The sequence below is a fragment of the Diceros bicornis genome, chromosome 4 (genome assembly GCF_020826845.1).
Source record: "Diceros bicornis minor isolate mBicDic1 chromosome 4, mDicBic1.mat.cur, whole genome shotgun sequence".
NCBI classification, from domain to species: domain Eukaryota; kingdom Metazoa; phylum Chordata; class Mammalia; order Perissodactyla; family Rhinocerotidae; genus Diceros; species Diceros bicornis.
In genome coordinates, this window is record NC_080743.1 from 96,446,605 (window position 1) to 96,471,636 (window position 25,032).

General features: G+C 37.5%; 1 protein-coding gene across 1 annotated transcript in view; it reads left to right on the forward strand.

Annotated features, from left to right (window-relative positions):
• Positions 1 to 25,032, forward strand: part of NME7 (NME/NM23 family member 7) — a 223,552-nt gene that overhangs the window by 54,282 nt on the left and 144,238 nt on the right. Inside the window, exons 3-6 of the mRNA XM_058540119.1 lie at positions 13 to 179; positions 11,466 to 11,576; positions 16,233 to 16,283; positions 18,535 to 18,742. Coding sequence (XP_058396102.1) covers positions 13 to 179; positions 11,466 to 11,576; positions 16,233 to 16,283; positions 18,535 to 18,742 — 537 coding nt within the window. The remainder of the gene's footprint in view (positions 1 to 12; positions 180 to 11,465; positions 11,577 to 16,232; positions 16,284 to 18,534; positions 18,743 to 25,032) is intronic.

The window sequence follows — 25,032 nt, forward strand, 5'->3', positions numbered from 1 at the left end:
TTTTGGTTCCAGCATGATGTAAAGAATCATCGCACCTTTTTAAAGCGGACCAAATATGATGACCTTCACTTGGAAGATTTATTTATAGGCAACAAAGTGAATATCTTTTCTCGACAACTGGTGCTAATTGACTATGGAGATCAATATACGGCTCGCCAGTTGGGCAGTAGGAAAGAAAAGTAAGAAAACAATTATATATAATATTTTTTTCCTTGTTAAAACATTCTGTATGTCATGGTTTGTTTTTGGTGTTAGTGCCATTGAGTGGATTCCAACTCCTAGCAAGCCTGTGTACAGCGGAGTGGAACCCTGCCTGGTCTTTTTGCGCCATCCTTTCACCTTCTGGGGCTGTATCGGACAATGCTCGCTACTATTCACAAGGTTTCCATGGCCAATTTTTTCGGAAGTGGGTGGCTAGGTCCTTCTTGGTACCAAATTCTAATTTCTTGTTTCTGTCTTGTGTTTTTACAGTGTAGATATCTTTCAGTGATCCAATTCAGTGTTAGGACATTTTTAGAATTTTGTGGAGCAGATTCTGTGATTTGCCCTTCACTCTGATAACAAAGTGATGGCCATAGTCTTAGGCAGTCATTGTTTTCTGGGGGAAAAAATACAGACTTTTAATACAGCCTCATCATTCTTTGCAACATGAATCTAATGGGAACTGAGAGTATTTGAATGTAACACATCTTGGTGTATAGGTTAAACAGCTTATGGGGGAAAAGTAGTGAGTGCCTTAAGCTCGATGGAAGCTTAGAGGACAGTCGAGTTATTGCTGGTGGAAGAGTAGGGAGGGCTCTGTGAAGCTGTTGGAGCTGGGTCATGAAGGACGCATTGAACGTTTACCCAGGTAGATCAAGTGCGGGGGGTGCTGGTCAGAGGAATGAGTATACGCGAAGGTTCAAAGGCAGGAAGTTGGGGGTCATGTGCTGGGAAGAGCCATCATCCTGCTGGATAAAAACACATTTAAATTTAATTAGTAAAATAGCCTGAATTAAGATGGAAGCAATAGGTCAGAAGGGGGAGGAATGTGAAGATTAATAGAAGTAGAGTCATAGCAGTAATGATAAGCACTCAGTGACTGTCAGCTATTATTATATCAGGCATGGTGTTAAAATGATTTGTATATGTCATTAAAGTCCCACAACAACCTAATAAAAAAGGTACTATCATGATTAGTTCCCCTTTGCAGATGGGGAAGTTGAGGCTTAGAGATGTTAGGTAACTTGCTGGAGGTCAAGAGTAGAGGCAAGATTAAAGCCCAAAGTCGGTCTGACTCAAGAATGGGAGGATTTAATCATAGGAGAATGGATTGGACCTGGAAATGGTTGCCCTCCTTCTGTCTCAGGGCATTTGTATGTCCCCTGTGGCACCTAGCACATCTTCTCACCCGTTACAGGCACTTTATCTGGGTTAGCTGAATGAATCAATGAATAACAATTTAAAATTTATCTACTCTTTTTGAAAAATTTCCTCCCTGTTTCCAAACGGTGACCTTTGATCTAGTTGACAAAGATGTTTTTGTCTAGATTGTTTGTAACAAATGTTGTCTATTCTTGAGCTTTATTCGCAGACATAATATGTCTGATAAATACTGACTGACCAATTGAAGAAAAAATATATAAAAAAATTGTGATACAGAGAAACTTATCTGTCTTGTTCACAACTCTTCCTTAAAGACCATTATAGTGATGCCTCAAACACTACCTTGTTCATAGGGAATGTTCCACAAGCATTTGTTGAATGAATGAGTTTATATCATGGAAAACAATTGTTATGTCTGGAGAAAGAGTTTCCGGCTGGCTGGCCTCCCTGACTTCTTCCCTCCCTCCCGTTGCAGAGGCTCTTCCTGTGAAGTGAGAAAGCGCAGCATGGTGCCCTCCACCTGCCTCTCTTTAATCTTCCCTCTTTAGTGTTTGTCAAAACTACATTTGTCATTCTGGCTTTCCCTCAGTTTTAATTTAGAAGAGAGACAGAACAAGTTGGAGACACAGCTGAAAATCAGGTTATACCGAAAACAAGGACTTTTTAACAATGTTCTTTTTTCCGAATGTCAGTTTTCAGTATTACTAAAATATTTTAATTTTCAATATCTTCATTTGTGAGTTTGTAAGTTTCTGAGACTAGAATGACTATATTTGAATTAGGGTTTTAATTCTTTTGTCGTCTTTCTTGGCTCTAGTTTCTGTGGCTTATATTTTGTTTTGTCTCGGGAGCTTCTTTGCATTTGTGGAGTGGTTGTTGCAGTAATTAAAAATAGGTATCACCAGTGGAAGTAAAGGCTATCTATATAAAAAGCTCCAAAAACTAATTAGGTAGGAAAAAAGTCTGCCAAACTATTTTTTGAGGTCTGGCACTGAAATAACTAGCTGATTACCTAACATCTGAATCACCCCCGTAGTAATATTCTTTCTGTGACTTCTTTACAAGCCATTTGTAATTCTCCAGGTGGTTTGATGCTCAGTATGGATGTTAGTACACTGGTGGTGATGGATCACTGGGGTGGTGAGTGCTTCATAAAAAAGAAAGACCAAAGATTCCCAGAGTAACTCTGGAGTGGGGAAAAAGTTTAGGATATTAGGTAAATAGAAATCTCTCGTTGTTATGAGATCTAATGGTAAAAGTCTGTGGGACTAAAGAAAAACCAACCATAATTCCTTTCTTTGCAAGTAATAAATATAGCTTTAATTTTTCTGAGCATGTACTTGATCACTGAGAAAGGCACTTTTCATATGCATCTCAGTTCAAGACTACTTCAAGTTTTCATTTAAACTAGCAAAAGTAAATGAAGTAGGGAGATGTGGTGAATAATATGACCCAATCAAAATAAAATAATAGCTATAACAATTATAATTTATATATATATTAACTCTGATTTGTCTAAAGTGAATGTTGTTGATTCCATTTTATAGAACAGTTAAGTAACTTGGCCACAGTCAAACAGCTAGAAAGTAAAGGGAAACTGGTAAACCTTGTTGTGTTTGACTCTAAAACTCATTTCTTTCTATTAAATCTCTCATTAGCATGTTGGTAAATAATATTTAATAAATAGATATTATTTATATTAATAAATAATAAATACTATTGAATGGGACTGATTTCAAAATAGTAGGAACAGAGAATATGAAGACAGATTTTAAGTGTTTGGGGTTTATAAATATAATTAATAAAAATATATGCAGTATTATATTTTTACCGACTTAAATTGTTTCACCATTTTCTCGTCTGATTCTTTCCTAACTGCATGTGGGTTAGTAAATCCAGCAACCATTTGGGTGATTTAAATACACTTCTTCAGAATTCAAGAGTTTTTAAAAAGTATTGTTTCATTTAAATGACCAAAAAAAGTGGGCATATGGAGAAATACATGTATGCCTATCACGGTCCCATAGAAATAGCTTCTTTGTAATAATTGTAACTTAGCCTAGTTCTCAGTTCTGTATGGTGTCAAGGAAACTGTATGCACTAATTACATCCCTATTCATCAAACTAAACTCCTTTCTTTACACCAGAAAGAAGTAGTGAGAGGGATGCATAGTGAGAGAGGGAGGAGTAGTGAGAGGGAGGAGGAAAGTTGATCTCCATGTGCCCATCAGCTAATTTTGAGGCAATTACCAGATACGTGAATGTAATTCAATTTAGCTCACAAACTAGCCTCATCTTTCCAATTCCCTTTGACTGTAGAAATCTGACATTTGATTCACATTTCTATCTCTCTTTCTCTTTTTTAAAATCACTTATTGGGCCGGCCCTGTGGCTTAGCGGTTGGGTGCGCGCGCTCCGCTGCTGGCGGCCTGGGTTCAGATCCCAGGCGCGCACCAACGCACCGCTTCTCCAGCCATGCTGGGGCCGCATCCCACATACAGCAACTAGAAGGATGTGCACCTATGACATACAACTATCTACTGGGGCTTTGGGGGGAAAATAAATAAATAAATAAAATCTTTTAAAAAATAAAATAAAATAAAATCACTTATTGAGGTATGATTGACATACAAAAATCTGTAGATATTTAATGCATACAGTGAGTTTGGAGATAAGTATACACATGTGAATCTATCACCACAATCAAGGATATAAACTTATCACCTCCAAAAGTTTCCTCCCACCCCCTTATTATTACTTTTTATATTGATTTTTCTTTCGTGGTAAGAGAAATTAAGACCTACTCTCTTAGCTAATTTTTAATCTATAATCTCTTTCAAAAGCTCCTCAAATCAAATGGGTAAATGTTATTAGTTGTCAGTCAGAGCATTTGATTTTAATTTTAGATAATAATGAACTGATGCTTTACGGTTCTACTGTTTAGATGTAAAGACATAGTACAAGTTTCTGGTCATCTCTTGTGCTCAGTCTCCATTCTCCCCTCCAAATTATTAACTGATGGAGCTCTGACACAGAAGCCAGATGAAGATCAAAATAAAGTATGGGTTTCATTTAGGCTGTTTGGTATAAGCTGCATTTGAGAATGGGTGAGGATTTCTTCCTATTCCTACTTCTCCCACCCCATCCCCTGCCCTCCCTCCTTCCCCAGTCTGGACCTTGGGGCCTGCCTGAGGGAGAGATGGATCTGGAGAGCACATTTGCCCACAGTTCTCCTCCTGCCTCACAGCCCATCGAGGTAGGAGAAGGAGACCAGAGAGAGGTAGGATTCTATGCAGGTGCTGGACTCTGACTCAGCTGTGCTAACCAGGTGGAAGCAGGAGAAAAACTACAGACTGTGCCCTGCTTGAGGGCCTGCAGGTCTGAGAGAAGAGGCAGGGCTACACGCAACCAGAAACGCTTAAGTGCGGCCAGATGTGCAAGAGCAAATGAAGGGGGTGGAGAGATGGCGCTCTTTCCTGGGAATGGAGTAGACCTCACTTTACTCGGGAGGAGCCAGGGTGCACATATTCCCATTGTTCTCGGAGTTTTATTTCTTTAAGCCAGTTGGCTTAACAATTTCCAGCAGACCAAGGCAGCTTGTTGGGGAGGAGACTAGCAGAATATTAGTTCAATTCTGCTCTCACCTTTGGGAAACTACTTCCTCAGGACCAGTTACTGTTACTTTACATATCCACCCAGGACCAGTGGTGAGCAGTTGAGTTTTGGCTGCTAAAAGGCACTGAAATACATTAGAGTAAGATGTTAGTTCAATTACCAAGGCCTTGCTAAAAATTACCCCCCTAATCTTTTTCTCATCTTTACTTATCTATGGTCTCATTGTCCAGGATAGTTTACTATTGATAATATGATAATCCTAACAACAGCATAACTGCACCCCAAATAATACCATGAAAAATGCCTTCCCATTATTAAATTCCCAGGGAGAAATGAAGATTTCTTCCTCTATAAAATAAAATAAAATTCTGATTTCTCAATTAGAGGGCTCTTGATTAGTTAACAGATTAGAGTTGGGTTTCCTTTTCAGCTCCAGCCTTAGCCATCTTTCCATAGAGTGGGTTTGATTGATAATGTATTTGGGTTAATTAATGTCTTTTTACCATCTTTCTTTCAGTCTTGTTATGTTTTAGGTGTGTCTCTTGTAAACAGCATACAAGTTTCCCTTGCTGTCTAAAAGTAGAGCATTCCCATGAAACCTTTCGTAAGCCAAAATGGCATAAAGTGAAGAAGCAATTACCATTCATCTATATGGGAAAATTTTTGAACATTCCCAGACCTAAAAAATCACCTACCAAATAATACATAAACCTAAAATAACACTAACATATAGTAAAAGCAGGAACGATATGATAAGTACACAGCCTATACAAAGTAGAGATAACGTCCGTACAGTGTAGTTTCACTCACCAGAACTGGGAAGACAGCGAGCACACGGGAAGGCTGAGAGGCGGTGATGGTGGTGATGGTGTGTTAGGCTGAGCCGTTGGAGGTTGGGGTGGTGGGAGGTACAGGACACTGGGGTGTAGGAGAGAGACGAGGAGGGTCATCTATTAACATCTCATCGCCGTCTGAATCCGTCAGGGCAGGCAGGTCACTAACGTCCACACCTTCTACGTCTGTCTGCCTCCACGTCGAAGGTCGAGTTTCCTCGTCTGCTGTGGCTGCTGTGGAAGGCTTGAAACAGGGCAGTGTGCTTGACCGCTTAGCCTCTGTAACGGCTGGCTGCAAAACAAATGCCCAACCGCGCTATTTTTGCTTTTAACCTTTTTTCGTAAAAGCAAAAATCCTCTTCGGATTTCTTTCTGTTAGCGAAAACAGGTGCTAATGTAGGTTTTTTGTAAAAGTGAAATGGTGTAAAGCGAACTTTCGGATACTGGGGGAAACCTGTATAGCTCTTTTTTTTTTTTCTTCTTTAAATTTAACCTGAAAACCTTTATATTTTCATTGGTAAGATTAATAAATGTACATTTACATGTTGTGTTATTGGTATTTTTGTACATATTTTTACTATTTTACTGCTTTCTTGCTTTTCTATTTTTTCTTTCTCCTTGACTTTTTTGTTTTTTTTTTTGTTTTTTTGGTTAGTTGTGTTTTTTCTCAGTTCAGGTTTTTTTTCCCCACTCTGTAGTTTTCTATTGAAGCCATAAACAAATTACCACAAACTCAGTTGCTTAAACAATACAAATTTGTTATCTTATAGTTCTGTAGATCAGAAGTCCAACACAAGTCTCATCAGGCTAAAATCAAGGTTTTGGTAAGGCTGCTTTCCTTTCTGGGGGCGCTAGGGAAGAATCCATTTCCTTGCTTTTTCCAGCTTCTTGAGGCTGCCCACATTCCTTGGCCGTGCCCTCCTTCTATCTGTAAAGCTAGCTATGGCAGGCTGAGCCCTTCTCATGCGGACATCTCTCTGGTTGTCTGCAGCCAGGAAAGGTTCTCTGATTGTGAGGACTTATGTGATTAGATTGGGCCCACGGTAATGATCCAGAACAGTCTCCCCATCTCAAAGCCTGTAATCTTAATCAAATCTGCCACGTCCCTTTGCCACGTAAGGTAGCATACTCACACGTTCCAGAGATGAGGACGTGGACATCTTTGGGCAGCCATTGACCTGCCTACTATTTTCTCTATTGGTTTGGAGTTTATATGAGTCTACATAGAGAATTTTACTTGGATTTACCTGCACATTTGTTCATCAGTTCTTCCTGCATATCTAACTGTCCTTTTGGAATCATTTTTCTTCTTGAATTTATCCTTCATTTCTTGGTAGTAAACTATCTCAGTTTTTCTTTTTTTTTAAATCTGTGTTTTTTGTTTTGCTTTCCTTCTTTAATGATGCATTTGCTAGGTACACAGTTCAAGATGGGTAGTTACCATGAAGTTTTCTTTATTCCTCTTTTCTTTATTACTGGTTTGAGAATTATATATTCTATCAATTTTCAATATTTTTAATATATGCAGTTAAGGATATAAATTTCCCTCTAAATACTGCTTATAACCACATACCATTTTTTAATGAAATTTTGTAATTTTTATTTAGTTTGAAATATTTTCTAATTTTCATGTGTTGTCTTCTTTGATCCGTTAGTTATTTAGAAGTATGTCCACCGGTCAAGAAGACTTGCAGTTTGTCCTCATTTGAAAATGCTTTTATTTCACTTACATTCTTGATACTACCCTCTTACCTGTGTTGTATCTTTTTGTTTCTCTGTGCTTCATTCTGAATCTGTTCGAAATTCTTTCTTTAATTGTGTCTAGTCTTCTATCAAACCATTTGTCTAGTTCTTATTTTTATTACTGTATTTTTATCACTAGATATTCTAATAGATTCTTTTTCAAATCTATTTATTCGTTATAGCTTATAGTTTTCTGTTGCCTGATGATAGTTTGTAGATTGTCTTTTAGTCCCTTAACCATAGTTTGCATGATTATTTTACACTGTATCTGGTAATTCCTGTATCTGAGGTATTTGTGGGTCTTTCTCTGTTCTTTGCTGTTTCTTCTGGTTCTCTCTCATATTGGTCTTTTTTCCCTTGTGTGTATGTCTGTGTATGTGTAGTTATCTTTGTATGATGATGATTGTCGTGTGTGTGTATGTGTTTGGGTGCATGTATGTGTGTGATAGATGTGTGTTGTGAATTTATATGTGAATTATTTGAGGTACAATATGAAGTTACTTTCCTTCTAGGGAGGAATCGTGTTTGCTTCAGACTGTTTCCTGGAGGCATCAGCAATCTGGATGACTCTTAAGTTCAAAATTAAGTACAATATGAAGTTACTTTCCTTCTAGGGAGGAATCGTGTTTGCTTCAGACTGTTTCCTGGAGGCATCAGCAATCTGGATGACTCTTAAGTTCAAAATTGGAAGTTCTCAGATCACCTAGGTGATGTAAACTTGTGCTGCCAGACCACGCAAGGCCTGGCATATGGTTCATCCATATGGTGTAGCCTTGATCCCAAAGAGAATCCTCTATTAAGTTTTGATCCCCTCTTCCAGTGACATAGTACAAATTAAAGTTCAGATTTGCCAGACAGGCAATGCTGTCAAGGCAAATACAACTTTCATTCTCATTTTTCTGGGCCCTCATTTTTCTTTCACTTTTGTACTACTAATTATTTAGTATCTAGTCAATTTATCTTTGCTTTTAAAAATTATTTTATCCACCTTTTTTTTTTCCAGAAAGACTGGCCCTATGCTAACATCTGTTGCCAATCTTCCTCTTTTTTTTTTCTTTTTTCTCCCCAAAGCCCCAGTACATAGTTGTGTATCATAGTTGTAGAGTTGTAGCTCTTCTGTATGGGGCGCCACCTCAGCATGGGTTTATGAGCAGTGAGTAGGTCTGTGCCCAGAGGCGGAACATGCAAATTTAACCACTGCACCACCGGGCCGGAGCCTTATCCACTGTTTTTAGTTTTCAGTGGAAGGATTGCTCTGAATAATTTTGCCATTGTTGCCAATTGAAAGCTCTGGCTCAGTGCCGTTTCTTCCACAGGTGCCTCACATAAGACTATTTTCCTTTATTCATGGGGCAAGTACACACTTTACGCTTGCAAAGAAAACATAAAGCATAAATTTGGCCTTGGGTTGATGTTTTAGAGTGGGTTTTTATAAGCCTAAGGCAAATATGAATACCTTTTGAAATATTTATGTAAATTAATATGGATTAAAGTTTATGAATGCATTCCTTTAGATGGACAGCACTTGGAGTCCATAGCACTGTACTATCAAGGATATTTATTACACTGCAATTGATTAGTCATCTTTATCATGTACATATTTGCTGCAGTGTTTGCTCAGAGCCTGATGATGTATAAAGATACATTTTTTGCATGGCTCTGTGAAAGTTGTTATTTTCCAGAAATCTGTAACCTGTCTGAATTTTGTGAAGGCTGGCCAAACTTTTTTCATTCTCCACTGCTAAGTTATAATGTAAAAGAAAGATTTTCGTATTTTTTTTGTTTTCTTTTGAGAGCTTCTCATGCTGCGTTCTACAGTGCATGCCTCAGTGCAGGTGAGAGGATTACTCTGTGGTACATGGTTACAGTGGTGGCCCCCAAATGAATCCCACCTGGTATCCACATCCTTGTCTAGTCCCCTCTCACACTGACTCTGGACTTGCCCCTGTGACTTGCATTGGCCAAAAGGACATCAGCAAACATGCCTCAAGGGGATGGTTGATAAGTGCAGGTACATTGGACCCTGTGTGGCTGCACATGAAGAAGCCTGGTCTAGCCTCCTCAAGGATGAAAGACCACAAGGAAGGGGAAGCCTAGCAGTGCCAGCTGAGCCCAGCCCCCAGCTGACCCTCCAGCCAAGTGCAGCTGCGTGAATGATCCCAGGTGGAACCACCACCCAGCCAACCTACAGAATCTTGAGAATTGTTTGTTTTTAGCCACTACAGTTTGGAGGGGTTTGTTATGCAGCACCACATAACAAGGGTGCTGTGACCCTTTTTTCCTTTGTGTGCCATCTTCACTTTTAAATAACACGTATGATTGATACCTCTCTTATTTTCCCTCCAAAATACATTTAATTATTATCTGTTGAACAATTAAGCAGTGAGGACATGACAGAGGAATTTATTCTGAGTAATTAATCGTAGCAATCAACCCTTTGTCTCCTGTAGGCATGTAAAGAGCAAATGTAATTGCATTTTAAAGTAAGTTCTGTCAATTTTGTACGTTTCACGTTGCTGCTTGTTCACAGAAATTGATGACTGCTGATGTGTTTTATATTTTCTTTAAGAGCTATGGTTCGTGAAAATTCTTCCAGACTTCAGCATAAACAATTTATGGGTTAGTTTGGCTTATAATGTTTAAACAATGTGGGCTAAAAAGCGACGAGTTTTAATTGTATCTTCAATGAAACCATATGATATAAAATACACTAAGTGATTCATTTGCTTCAAAATAAAGAAAAAGATAGTCTGTTATGGCTTGTAATAAACAGACTAAGATGAACAATTTTTGTTATTTACAAGTTTTAAAACCAGCCATAAGTTATACCCAATTGTAAGTAAGGATATTTGAATTATATCTTCAACTTAGTTTGTCTCATTGGTGAAAAAAGCCAGCTCGGAAAAGGCCAACCATCCTCCTTTTATGGATTCCTTGAATTAATGCCCCTGTGTCAGAACAATTGAAAATAAAGCAGGGCAAGTGGCAGCAATTCTTTATCATAATTTTGCATGTCGTATAAATTGAATTATTCCAACTCATTTGATTTTTATCTTGCATTTGCAGATATTACCCTTGAAGGACTTTGTGATTATGCTCCCTGTGCATAATTTTAATAGTGATAGAATTTGTGGTGTGGAAGGAGCACAGACTCAGGAGTTTTGTGAGCTGGGTGTTTTGCCCTGAAGATGCCAGTGACTGGCTGTGTGACCTTTGCCAGGTTACCTCTCTGGGCCTGGTTTCCTCTTCAGTAAAATGAGGGCACTCAGGTGATCTCCATCTCCAAAAATCTGTTAATTCTGTGGCTTCAGAGGGGAGAGGGTGTATTGCTCTGAGGTGTCCTCTTAGAGGAAAGTGTGATTCTAAAAGTTAGCGTGGTGTTCACTCTCCATGTACGTTGTCAGGTGAGAAGATATTGGTTCTTTGTGCATCACTCGTGCAATAATAAAGTGTTAACAGAAGAATTTATAAGTATTTCCAAATCAGTGCTGAACTGACCGCATAGCATACGTGTGTTAAAGTCCAAGAGGCCAAAAATCAAGCTCATAATAAATTTAATGCAACTTTTTAGAAATTTGTCATCTTTTATAAAATGTATTCTAAGAAACAGAAATTTTAAAGACCTGTGTTTTCTAATTTTGGCGTATTAAAAATGACAATTTTAACTTTTTTCCCCCTAAGTTTTTATTATTATTATTTTTAGATTGGGTATCTAATCTTGATTTCCTTGGGAACAAATAGTAAACTTACTTTGTATAAGTTTTTAAGAGACCTCTAATACACTTCTCTTTATAATTCATCTTGACATTGGATGATCTAGGAGGATAAGGAAACTACCGCAGCTTGAGAATTATAAGTAAAAACTGCTGAACTATTTTTATTTTCATGCTTATTTTTATTTCTTTACAGAACATTAGCCCTGATTAAACCAGATGCAATATCAAAAGCTGGAGAAATAATTGAAATAATAAACAAAGCTGGATTTACTATAACCAAACTCAAAATGATGATGCTTTCAAGGTAATTTGTTGATCATTTTAAGTTATGTAATGTCTGGTTCTTTTTTTAAAAAAAATTCATCTTTTATCTTTCATATCATTGTTTAAAATAAAAAAACCTCCCACTGAATGGCAAAGAATAGAATAGTATTAGAACGAGAAAATATGAGACAACAGGTAATCAGATGCATAAATAATGATTGAACTCTAAACAAATAGGAGTTATCAGATTCTACATGCCTCATTAACTATTTGTCTTCCATAACCTCATCTGCTTTTATAACACCAATGCTTGGTAATTGTAATCTCTTCTTAATATACAAGTTTAACACACTGTATAAAAATCATAGAAGAGGAAATGAGTATTTATTTCTATTTGACAAGGAAATGTTACTGTTGAGATTTCCAAAAGTGATGAATTTGGAAATGTTTATATTTAGCTCCTTCCAATATATATAATTGGTAAATATACCTATTTACTACTCTGAAAAGCAACCCATTCTATCTGACCAGATATTTTCCAGGTTATTTAGTGAAAATAAGACTTACTTATAGGTAGGGGCATTAAAGCAGCAGTTAGGCAGCGCTGGCTCCTGTGGTGTTCTTATGTTACTCCACTGGACTTTTGCTTGTTTTTGGTCACGTGTCTCCTCACTGCTGTTCCTGGATGTCTGTTCCATGGGACAGTGGCTTTTTTGTCTCTGTGAGAACAGGGACAATAGATAGCAGTAGATATTCGTTGCAGCTTTGATAAGTCTGATCCCTAGCAACCTTAACAAAACACCCTCACTTTTACCCCAACAGTGACATGTTTAATTTGAATTTTTCCTCAACATAAGATCTCCCAGTTTACATATTTTCTAGAAAGGCAGGAGGCTTGTATTTCAGAGCACAGGGTGTAGAGCCACATTGCTGTAACTGTGCCACTTACTAGGTGTGTGACTGAAAAATTTACCTCTGTGCTTCAGTTTCTTCATCTGCAAAATGGAGGTTATGATGGCATCTGTCTCATAAAGTTGTTGTGAGGGTTACATGAGTTTAATGTATGTAAAGTGCTTTGAAAAACCCTGGCACAAAGCAAATGTATGTAAGTGTTAGCTATTATTATTATTAGCAGTAGTACTAATGATGTCATTATTATTTAGTGGAAACCAAAGTTGTGACCCTCTTTCAGTAGCTAAATTTGTCGTATTTCTGTATGTATCAAGAATGCTTGCTGTTATAGCATGCAGTGGGATTAAATTCTGGAGAGAAGACTTTGAATAGTTTTAGTGAGATTAAAAACTTTTTATATCTGTACACATCCAGTGCTTGATAATTTGACATCAAACTTTCCATGATAAAGATGCCCCAGAAAACTTAACTGCTTCTTTAATTGTTCATAGCACTTCATACATCTCTATGAATATTACTGTTGACTCTTGGATTTTACCCAACTTAAAAGCTGATAAGTTAGTCTGTTACTCTTTCATGGATGCTGCAGAAGATGTGAGACTTCTGGGTCAGAGACAAAGGACTTGATTCTGGTACAGCAAGCAGCGTGAACATCATGTTTGTGTTAGTTCCCCTTGCCTCCATGTCCTGTGGGAATAATATGTTATGGGCCCAGGTGGATGTTGTATACACAGTTGATTGCATCACAGCTGAGGAGCATTGAACTTGGGCTACCCACTGCTTCATCAGCAAGCAGTAAACAAGCCTGCTCTTTGTACTGAGGAGAGACATGACCTCATGCATCAAAGTTGCTCACTGTAAACATAACTCTGGGAAATGGTTAGAATAAAGAGCAGCTGGGGCCTTGCATTCTTGGCATATCCAGTTAGGCATGTTAGAAGTGCCAGAGACCCATGGAGGAATATCTCCCAATACTTATATCTTTCCTAAACTTATCTGCTCAAACGTCAGTTCCTCCATCATGGCAGTATCTGAAAGGCAGCAGCTGAGTTCCATCTGACTTTGTACTTCTAGCTCTTGGATCAGTGCCTGATTCAAGGTCGGCACTAAGTAAATATTTCATGAAAGAATTAATAGATAGATCTTTGTGAGAGAATGGTGAGTTTCTTTATAAAAACACAACAAGACGTAACAAAACAACAACAAAAAAACTTCTCTAGGTGGTGATGCACTTGTTAATGTCTCTGTCTAAACCTTTTAGGGGACGAATTAGATAAGAATGATGGGAAAAAATTCACAAACTCTCATCTTGGTTTCAGTAGATTTTGAATGGAGATAACTATGGGGTCAGTGACATGTTAGAACAAAACAATGAAACACTTTCAGTATTAAGATTTTTCTTTTCATTGATATTAAAGATTATGATTGTTTTTTCTTTTTTAGTGGTTCAGTTGTGCTGAAAAGTTTAGAATTGGTCATTTTAGTACTCTTGCTGCTAACTCTTCTGAAATACTCCCCACATGAGTTTTTCAGGCATTCAGTTTCACCTCATTTTAGGCTGCATACAATATGTCATTTCGTTTTTGTGAATTTTTCTCCTTACCTTCTAGAATTTTTTTTTTTTGCAGTTCGTAATAGAAAGGGCATAAGCAATCAGAGATTTGCAACCAGAGAGATTTGGGCTCAAATCCCCATGTCCTTCTTCCCTTACTAGCACTTTGACCTGGACAAGTTATGTAATCCTGCCGAACTTCATTATTTTCATATGTAAAAGGAAGGTGATCATACCTATTTCAATATATTGTTGCGAGTAATAAATAAAATAATTTAATGTTGCCATATGATAGGCTCTAGAAAGATGTTTTCTTCCCCTCCCATTTCTTTTTTTTTTTTTTGAGGAAGATTGGCCCTATGGTAACACCTATTGCCAATATTCCTCTTTTTTTTTTTTTCTTTTTTCTCCTCAAAGCCCCAGTACATAGTTGTGTAGCATAGTTGTAGAGCTGTAGCTCTTCTATATGGGACGCTGCCTCAGCATGGTTTGATGAGCGGTGAGTAGGTCTGCGCCCAGGATCTGAACTGGCAAACCCCGGGCTGCCGAAGCAGAACTTGTGAACTTAACCGCTACGCCACCGGGCCGGCCCCATCCCTCCCATTTCTTGAAATGAATTTTATTTTCTATACTTGCATAGCATACTTTCAGAATCTCTTCATAGCCAAAGAGAATATTTCAGTACATTTGATTTGATTAAGAGTATGCTCTGATATAGCTTATTATGTGAATTCATTTTGAAATAGGCCTATAAGATCTTAATGCCTTGCATAATAAATTAATTGTCACATCTGAAAGGTTAATCCTTTGCTAGAGGACACTTTAACTGCTTTGCTATTTTAAAAAGTAGTTGATCTTGGCATATGTTTGTCACATACTGCAAACTCACTTTAAAGCCTTTAAGAAAACTGTATGAGTTTAAGAGGAACACCTGATTTGGTTTAAAAAAAGAGTTTTGAGACTTTTCAGCTAATCAGTTTAAAGTCCATTATCCTTTCATTTTCTCTGTAGATATTCTTTAATAAGAATATAAATTTCAAAAGTAAATCCCTATTTCCCTTAATAAATTGTGAATTCTGAATATCTCCATACTATCCCCATTTTGTGGTGATGCCACTTAAAGCATTAGTTTTTTTTTTTTTTGCTGAGAAAGATGCGCCCTGAGCTAACATCGGTTGCCAATCTTCCTCTTTTTGCTTGATTTTGCTTGATTTTTGCTCTATTTTGTATGTGGGTCACCACCATGGCATGGCAACCAACTAGTGGTATAGGTCTGTGCCCGGGAACTAAACCCGGGCCACTGAAGCGGAGTGCACCGAACTTTGGGGCCGGCGCCAAAAGCATTAGTTTTTAATAACCAATAAGAATGCATTGTTATGTATAATTTGTCAAGCAGTTTTTAAAAACATAAGTATATCATCTCCTTTGAGAGATCTATCTAAGAAAGAAAACTATAAGTATGAAAATTCTAGCCTAGGGGGCTGGCCTCCTGGCTTAAGTTAAGTGCGTGTGCTCCGCTACTGGTGGCCCGGGTTGGGATCTGGGGGCGCACCGACGCACCGCTTGTCTGGCCATGCTGAGGCGACATCCCACATACAGCAACTAGCAGGATGTGCAACAATGACATGCAACTATCTACTGGGGCTTTGGGGAGAAAATGGGGAAGAAAAAGGAGGGAGATTGGCAATAGATGTTAGCTCAGGGCTGGTCTTCCTCAGCAAAAAGAGGAGGATTGGCGTGGATTGTTAGCGCGGGGCTGATCTTCCTCACCAAAATAAATAAATAAATAAATAAAAAATTCTAGCCTAACCCCTCAAGTTTAAAGCCTGTAGAAGAAAGTGACAAATTTTGAATTTGAAGATGGCTTTGCATTTTTTGATGTAACTTATTTGAATTCTAAATAGAACAAATAATTCTTATTGGTCAAATGTTAAACTTTGTTTCCAGAATGTTAAAGATGCTGGTGAAAAGGAAGATATTAGATATGGACATGAGTAGAAAAGTAAATATTGCCTCCTATATTCATTTTAATTTTACATCTTAACATAGATATCCATGCTAGCAAAAAATTTGAAAGGAGGGGGATTTGAGCAGAATATTTGGTGAAAAATTATTAATCAGTTCACATACAGATCAAATAAATAGATTTCATTTTCATTTTATTTTGTTAATGTAAGCTAAAATAATATTCTTACATAATTCTTAACTATTGTCCTTTTGATTATTTTATAGGAAAGAAGCAACAGATTTTCATATAGACCATCAGTCAAGGCCATTTTTAAAGTAGGTGCTGAATTTGGAGCTGGTGGTGTGTAATGGAGGCTCTCCCAGAAAACTAAATACTTTTACAATTCAAAAATTTGTTACATGAGAATAATCTGTCAAAAGGACCCTAGCAACACCTTGGAACTGTAGAGAACTTTTTTTTAAGAATTGCTTCTTCTGTCCTTTTATTAGATAAGAATTCTTATTTCATCATTAAGTATCTTAAACTTTAATCAGAAGCGAATAGGATGATTTGTTTAAATTATAAGGAGCATAGCTCTTTTTTAGATTTCAGTAGATTAAAATAGAGTGATAATTATATTTTATGTTGAATATTTATTTTTGTTGTGCTTTTAAACTCTTATTTTGGTATTCTCGTGTACATAAAACAATGTTCATAGAACTCTTATATTTTAACTAAATAGTTTGATATACATTTTGTTCCTTGAAATATAGCAATTAATATATGTTAGAAACTGAATCTATTTTCTAAATATTTGGGATGTATTTAAATTTAAGTGAATATTATGCAGCTCATATTACTATTGACAAGAGAGTGCTTACATTTCTCATAAAGAAGGATATTATCCAAGCTACTACAATAGACATTCCATTTGGTATCCTGCAGAGAATAGTGCTTTTTATAAAAATGTTATATGAGAAAATTATTATGTTTTAGATTATTTTAAATCATGTGTTATAAAATATTCCAAAGCCTTTTTAGAATAGGTATATATAATTTTCTTGGAAATTATTCTTGGTTCTAGTTTTTGTATATGTTTGTAGCATTATATTACAGCTCCTAGTTTAGTGTCTTATATGTAATTACTGGTGTGCAGTAAATTTTATTAAATGGAGGAGTTAACTAGTTTTCTGTTATTGAGAAAGACCCAACAAAAGACGTAGCTGCAGTGATTGGGAATAGAGTCACAAAGCAGTGTCCTTTATGATCAGGTACACCATTCTGTGCATCATTACATACCACACTCATGTTATAGCCCCATTCTACTACGTGTTATGAGAATTTCATACTAACAGGACATTAGATTATAAGTTTCTTGAGGAAAGGATCTTGTTTTATAGCATATTCTGATTTGTAGTAGGTAATCATTAAATGCTTATAAAATGGATAAACATGGGTGTTCCCTTGATTTGGGTTCCTTAAATCTAATTTTTTTTTTTTTTTTGGGCAGCTAAGGCCTAGCAGAATATGTATGAGGAGGTCATTTGGGCCTTTTAGGATAGAGGATGTGAATACTTCCTTGTACTTGCTATTTCTTAGAAAAATTCTTCAAGATGAAGTGATTTAAAAAGGAAGTACTGAAGGAGGTTCACTCATATAACACAGTTCATGAGGGAAGGACGTGTGTAAAACAATCAAGAGTTAATAGACACAAAAGGGCTTATCATACCATGCTCCTTTCCCCAGGAGCGGCCTGTCCTCTCTCTTAGTTTGAATGAGAGAGAAACTTGGGCTTACTTTAAAAAAGTATTTTGGTCCTGCTTGACACAGTAGGAGGAATGGTGTCACTTATTTCACAGTTAGACTTGTCGTTGCTGCCTTACACACATATAGAAGTGGAAAAATAAAATGAGGTATTATTTTTATGCCTTTGGGTACTGTGACTCAGTGCTAGATTTTTAATCAGAACCTATGTGTATGCTTTAATAATTTAAGATAGGAATAACCCAGAGTAGCTTTTACACTGATAAAAGGATATTTCTTGAAGGCCTGTTGATTTCTTTTTTCTTTATCACTAATTCAACTCAATGCTTATTGACTGCAAGTTCATTTTCATTCTTGGAATTCTAAGAATTCTACACAAAAAGAATAAATTCTTACTGCAAATATTTTACAAGATATCACTCTCATCACTTTCTATATTATGAAATATTATTGTCTACAGTGGTAAACCACGTGAAAACAAAAAGGAAGATTCTTCTGTACCTTTCAAGGAATAGGAAAAGCTTAGATAAACAATATGCATTGACTTAAAATGAAATAATCTTAGTCCAATGAAACTGATTATTCTGCTTACAGTAATTTATTTGACAACATTAGTGATTTGCAGTGACTCGGGCTCCTGCACGACACTCAAGTTTATGAAAATTTTGTCTTGCCCATGTAAAACTCACTATATCCAATAGTTCTGAGATCATAATATTTATGTGTGTTGAAATACTCAAGTTGTAATATATCCTTGTTGTTAAGAGAGATACCTAGGTTGACAGAAAAATGAAGCAAATTAATCTTTTACCTGTTTCATAGTGAGCTGATCCAGTTTATTACAAGTGGTCCTATTATTGCCATGGAGATTTTAAGAGATGATGCTATATGTGAATGGAAAAGACTACTTGGACCTGCAAACTCTGGGGTGGCGCGCACAGATGCTCCTGGAAGCATCAGAGCTCTCTTTGGAACAGACGGCATAAGAAACGCAGCTCATGGCCCTGATTCTTTCGCTTGTGCTGCCAGAGTAAGGTGTTTTAAAAATATTTTAATTCTGTTTCTGTTTTGTTAAATGTCTTATGTCAAAGTAAAGCATTTCTGTTGCTGCTGACTTAGGGTGGATTTATCCAGTTGAACTAGTGGTAGGGAAAACTTTTGACCTTTTGCCTAGGATCAAACAGTGTTTCAGTGATATGTCTCCTTTGTGAATGGGGAGGCTGGTCATGATCAAGATACGTTTTCTCCAATTAAAACGCTTGTTGTATCACTTCTTGTTCCACAGACTTAAATTACTGAGGTTCATCAATGTTTGAATTATTGAATTCATGTAAGAATACCAGTTTATGGATAGTAAATGTTAAAGAAGGCATCATTTGATAATTCTTTCTTTGACTCATACCTAACACTCTATTTTCAAACTTAACATCCTTTTCTTTTCCAATATACAACTGGTGTTTATGGGAAGGTTTCCCTACAATTTCTCCTTATTTTAAATCCATATAAATAAAGTGTTATACTAGGTTTATACTGGTGTTGAATTAACGAAGTGCAAGTTTATTCTTTGCATCATGAGAAGTTTCTCAGCTAATTTAAGATGGTTTTTAGTCTGGTCATGTTTCAGGGAAATAATGTTAAACAGTTTTATAACAATTGATTGTTTTTTCTTTTTCTTACAACTCTATCAACAAATCCTTTCAACACTCCTTTAAAATTAGACCCTGGATTTTATCATTGTGGTCTAAAGCACTGTTTCATTTTGTCTAGACTACTGCAGAAGCCTCCTAATTCTTCCTTCCTCTTCTCCTCTTACTCTCAATTTATGAAAATTTTACCTTGCCCAAGTAAAACTAACTATGCCCAGAGTTATCTTTTTAAAACGAATCAGATTAACAATTCAAGTATTGAAAACTCTTCAGTGAATTTTTGTCTCCTGTAGAAATCTAAAGTTTTTATTGTGGCCTCCCAAATTCTACTTAATCTGGCCCCTATCTGTCTCTCCAACATTATCTCTGACCAATCTCTTCCTTATTCACTGAGTCCCAGGTACACTGACCATCTTGCTATTCCTTGAATAGCGTGTTCTGCCAGGCGTATTCAATTAAGAGCAAAGAGAGCAGTGTGGTTGGTTGGGATTTGGGGAAGGCGGGGCTGATGAGATCACAAAAGTGATCAGGGGAGATGACATATGGTCTTGTTAGACCACGGTAGTACTTTGGCTTTTTCTCTGAGGAAGATGGAGAGCTATTGCAAGGTTTTCAGTAAAAGACTGACATGTTTGACTTGTCATTTAAAAAGATCACTCTGGGGGCTGGCCTGGTCGTGCAAGCGGTTAAGTGCGCTTGCTCCGCTGTGGCGGCCCAGGGTTCGCAGGTTTGGATCCCGGGCACGCACTGATGCACCGCTTGTCAAGCCATGCTGTGGTGGCGTCCCATATTAAAGTGGAGGAAGATGGGCATGGATGTTAACCCAGGGCCAGTCTTCCTCAGCAAAAAGAGGAGGATTGGCAGATGTTAGCTCAGGGCGGATCTTCCTCACCAAAAAAAAAAAAAAATCACTCTGGCTACTGCACTGAGACTAGACTGTAGAGGGCAGGAGTAACAACAGGGAGTCCAGTTAAGAGTCTGTTGCAATAATCCGGAGAGATGATGGCTTGGTGGTAGCAATGAAAGGAATAGAGAGATATATATATTTTAAACATATTTTAAGATATATTTTAAAATATATTTTAAACATATTTTAAAATATATTTTAGTGGTCAAAGGTCAAATGATCAAGATTTCCTTCCAGACTGAATGTAAAGTATGAGAAAAAGAAAGCTATAAAGATTACTCCAAAGTTCTTGGCCTGACCAACTGAAAGGATAGAATTTCCATAAACTGTAATGAGGAAGGCTATGGCTAGAGTCAGTATGGATGGAAAATCAGAGGTTACGTTTTGGACATTGCAAACTTAACATGCATGTTAATTATCCAAGTAGAGATATTGAGAAAGAAATTGAGTATGTGAGTTTGGAGTTGGGGAGAGAAGTCTGGACTAAAGGCATACATATGGGGGTCATTGGCACATAGATGGTATTTAAAGCCATGAGACTGGTTGAGATTACCAAGGAGGGAGTGTAGCTAGAGAAGGAAAGAGAACAAAGCTGGAGCCTTTGTATGCTGGAGGCCAAGGGAAGAAAATATTCTAAAGGAGAAGAATGATCAGTGTTGTCAAATGAGGCAGACATACCAAGTAAGAAGGGGACTAAGAATTGACCGTTCGAGTTTGCAGTGCAGAGATCATTGCTGAACTTGGTAAGATCAATGTCAATGGAGAGTTGGAGGCAAAGCCCTGCTTGGAGTGGATTTAAAAGAAAATTGGAGGATGGAATTGGAGACAGTGAATATAGACAACTCTTTTAGGGGATTTTGTTGCAAAGATGAGCAAAGACATGAAGTGGTAACTGTGAGGAAAAGCAAGGTCAATTTTTTTTAAGGTGAGAAGAATTACAGATGTGAAAAATTGATGATGTGTGAAAAAGAGGGAGACTTACTGGAGCAATGTCATTGATTTGGTGGGAGGGAATGGAAATCAGAACTCAGACTGACTGCACATTGTTACATGGGCAGTCATCTATAGCAAATGGGAGGACAGAGGATGTGGGCATAGATGCTGATTCTCTTCTTATTGCCTCAGTTTTCTCAATAGGAAAGTAGGAAGCAACGTCAGCTAAAAGTGAGGATGGGGGAAAGGTATTGGTTGGTTTGAAGAGAGAGAAGATGTGAAATAGTCATCTAAAAGACTAGGAAAAGAAACAGATTAGGGAAAAATAGTATGACTGCTGTGCTGAATTAATAGCCCACCTGATGTTCATGGTCATGAATTATGAGTGTGGTTGTTCTCCAGCCATGTTCGCCTGCATAGGTAAAGATGCAGGGCGGGTAGAGAGTTGGCTTTAACCATGGCTGTGGTTTTGTGAAGCAAATATGATAGAAGGGTCGAGATAATCAAAAGTGTAGACAAGAGAGTGATTATAGTCTTTGACCTTTAATCATAGTAGGAGACGTTTACTGTAAATGTAGTAGTATTTTCTATAGTTAAATTACCAGATTTTTAAGGTATTATAAAAATGATAGGCATAAATAATTAATGAAGGAAATAATTGAAGGCTGAACTGATGTTGAGCCATGTTCATTTACATTTTCCTCCTGTTTACCCCCATTACCCTCTTACCCCATCTATTTCTTTGTAGTTTATTTCCACCAGTTCATTTAATAAATTTGAGCACAAAGGTGCTTGTCAGATTTTAGATAACTGAGGCTCTCTATGTGTTTATACATTCGATGATTTCATCAGTGAGTTCCGTGAGGGCCTGGATTTTTATGTTTTGTTTTGGTCATTAGAACCTGCCCGGCACATATTAGATGCTTATAAATATTTCTGTTGGATGAATGAGTTGTCCTGATACTGGCCATTAAGGTCCCTAGCTATATCCCATTAGTAAACAATGTAATTTTAAAATGATTGTATTAAAAACTTTGATATAATATAAGTAAAATGGAAAGAAATGGAAAAATGTCAGCATATCATTTTGGTGTTTTTCTCAAGATGCTTTACCTTACAAATATTCTTTGCCTTTTATGAAATACCAAGAATCTTGACTCTGAGTCTAACTATACCATATCTTTATTAGATAGTAATATAGGTTGTGCATTTATTTCAGCAATACTATTGATGCTGAAAATAAGTGGATTGAGAAATGCAAGGCAAGTTTTATACTTTAACATGATAAAGCTAGACTTGTCTTAGGTACATATGCTTGTGTGTTTCTATGCACTCACATACACAATGCATGTGCTAAGCTTGGTAGAAAAATTCCTATCTGCAAATACAGTTTGCAGAATGATTTTTTTTTCTCTTTTTGTAGTGGAGAAGCTTCTGCAAAGTTATCTCCCATAATCCTTTCTCCTAAAGAAGTGTCTTAAACATATTTGTTTTTATTTTGTGCACTTAAGTTTTTCAGCTCTTTCTGACATTTGTCCCTGAAATACCCATCATGTGTATGAACTCTTTAGGATATACATATTCTTGACTCTTGTCTGGGGAAGAGTGAATATTGTGGACATCATGTTAGCTGCCTAGCTATCAAGGAGAGGAACATACAGCATACACGAGGAAGCAAGGACCGTACATGTTAACAAACATTGAAAAACATCACCCACGCAGCCCCAAATAGACTCTCCTTGACCTCGAATTCTTATTAGTTACTGTCTGAACTTTACTTTCTGGGAAAGTTGCATATCTTTATTCTTCCTTGCTAGGCAACTTAGGGATATATAAAAGGCTAAGGTAATAGCAGGGACCCTTGGAAGGAGAGGAGCTTTATGCAAAATATTTAAGCAGCTCAAATCACAAAAGAATATGAAAATTTGTTGTGTGACTTTACATTTGTTGTGTGAAGTCTCTGAATTAGTTGCCGTGACAATGACCTAGTAAAAATGCTCTTGCAAGTGTTAGCTTGGATTAATAGGTGGGAAAGATATGACAACCTGCACAGGGAGAAAGAGAGAGCAAAGGCATAAAATATAATCATTTTCACCCAGGAAGATATATTTAAGTAAGGCCTTTTATCTTCCTTGCCTTAAATACATATTTATTCAGCACATGTAAATGAGTACTTGGAAAGCTGGCATTTTTATTTTTAAAAATTGAGCAAGAGAAGAAACTAGAGAAACGTTGAGACAAAAATAATTGGTCACACTAGAGGTAGAACAATTCAGCATTGCCTTTTACTTTTGAAAGACAGATGATAGAAAAAGTTCAGGGCTTTGGAGCCAGTATGACCTGGATTTGAATCCTGGCTTTGCCACTTGCTGACTTGTAAGGGCTTGTTACTCGAACTTTCTGAGCGTCAGTTTTCTCATTTGTACAATGTGGATAGATGTATTTTACTTAACACGTGGAATTTGTGTTTCTGGGTTTCAGTTATTTCAGAATGTTTATTGAGAAGCTACTAGTGAACGAAACCAAGTCCTGGCTCACATGGAGCTTACATCTCTTCTGACGGGGGGGATGTCAGATAATAAATAAGTAGACATATAACATGTCAGGTGGTTAAGTGCTCTGAGGAAAATAAAGCAAGGGAAGGGGATAGAAAAAGACCAGGGTGAGGAAGGACTGTGTGTTGAGTAGGAGTGTGGAATGCTATTAAATACAGCCATGTTCTGCATAACGATGTTTTGGTCAACCACAGACCACATACATGACAGTGGTCCCATAAGATGAGTACTGTATAGCCTAGGTGTGTAGTAGGCTATACCATCTAGGTTTGTGTAAGTACACTCTGTGATGTTTGCACAACAACAAAATCACCTAACGACGCATTTCTCAGAACACATCCCCATTATTAAGCGACACATGTCTGATAGAATATTCAGGAAGCCCTTACAATCTCTGGTTTGAGCAGAGGTCAGAAGGAAGTGAGGGAGAAAATTATGCAAATATCTTGGGTAAGAGTGTTCCAGGAAGAAAGGGAATAATACATGCAAAGATTCTGAGGTGGGAACGTATTTGCTATGTTCAAGGAATAGTGAGTCGGTGAGGCCAGTGGTGCCAGGGCAGAGACGTGTTTCGTGGAAATAGGAGGTTAGGTCAGGAGTTTCTTGGCTTGTGGCTGCGTCTCTCCAATCTCTGCCTCTTTCTTCACATGGCCATCTCTGTGTGTCTGTGTCTTCTCCTTTTCTGTTGGTCTCAAATCTCCTTCTGGCTTTCGCTTACAAGGACACTTACATTGGATTTAGGGCCTATATGGATAGATAACCTAGAATTGTCTCATTTTAAGATCCTTAAGCCAGCCCTGGTGGTCTAGTGGTTAAGATTCAGTGCTCTCACCATCACTGCCTGAGTTCGTTTCCTGGTCAGGAAACCACACCACCCGTCTATTGGTTGTCATACTGTGGCGGCTGCATGTTGCTGTGATGCTGAAAGCCATGTCACTGGTATTTCAAATATCGGCAGGGTCACCCATGGTGGCAGGTTTCAGCAGAGGTTCCAGACTAAGACAGACTAGGAAGAAGGCCACCCACTCAAAAAAATTGGAAGAGCAGTGGAGCATTGGCTGAGATAGCACTGGAAGGGGAGAGAATGGCGCAAAAAGACCAGGCAGGGTTCCGCTGTGCTTCACACAGGGTCTCTAGGAGTTGGAACCACTCCACGGCACTAACAACAACAACAAAATGGCCAGGGGCCAGATCTAGGGGCCTAGATGTAGGACATCTAGGACTTTGAAATTCATTCCGAATGAGGTGGGAAGCCACTGGAGGGTTCTGTGCTGAGGAG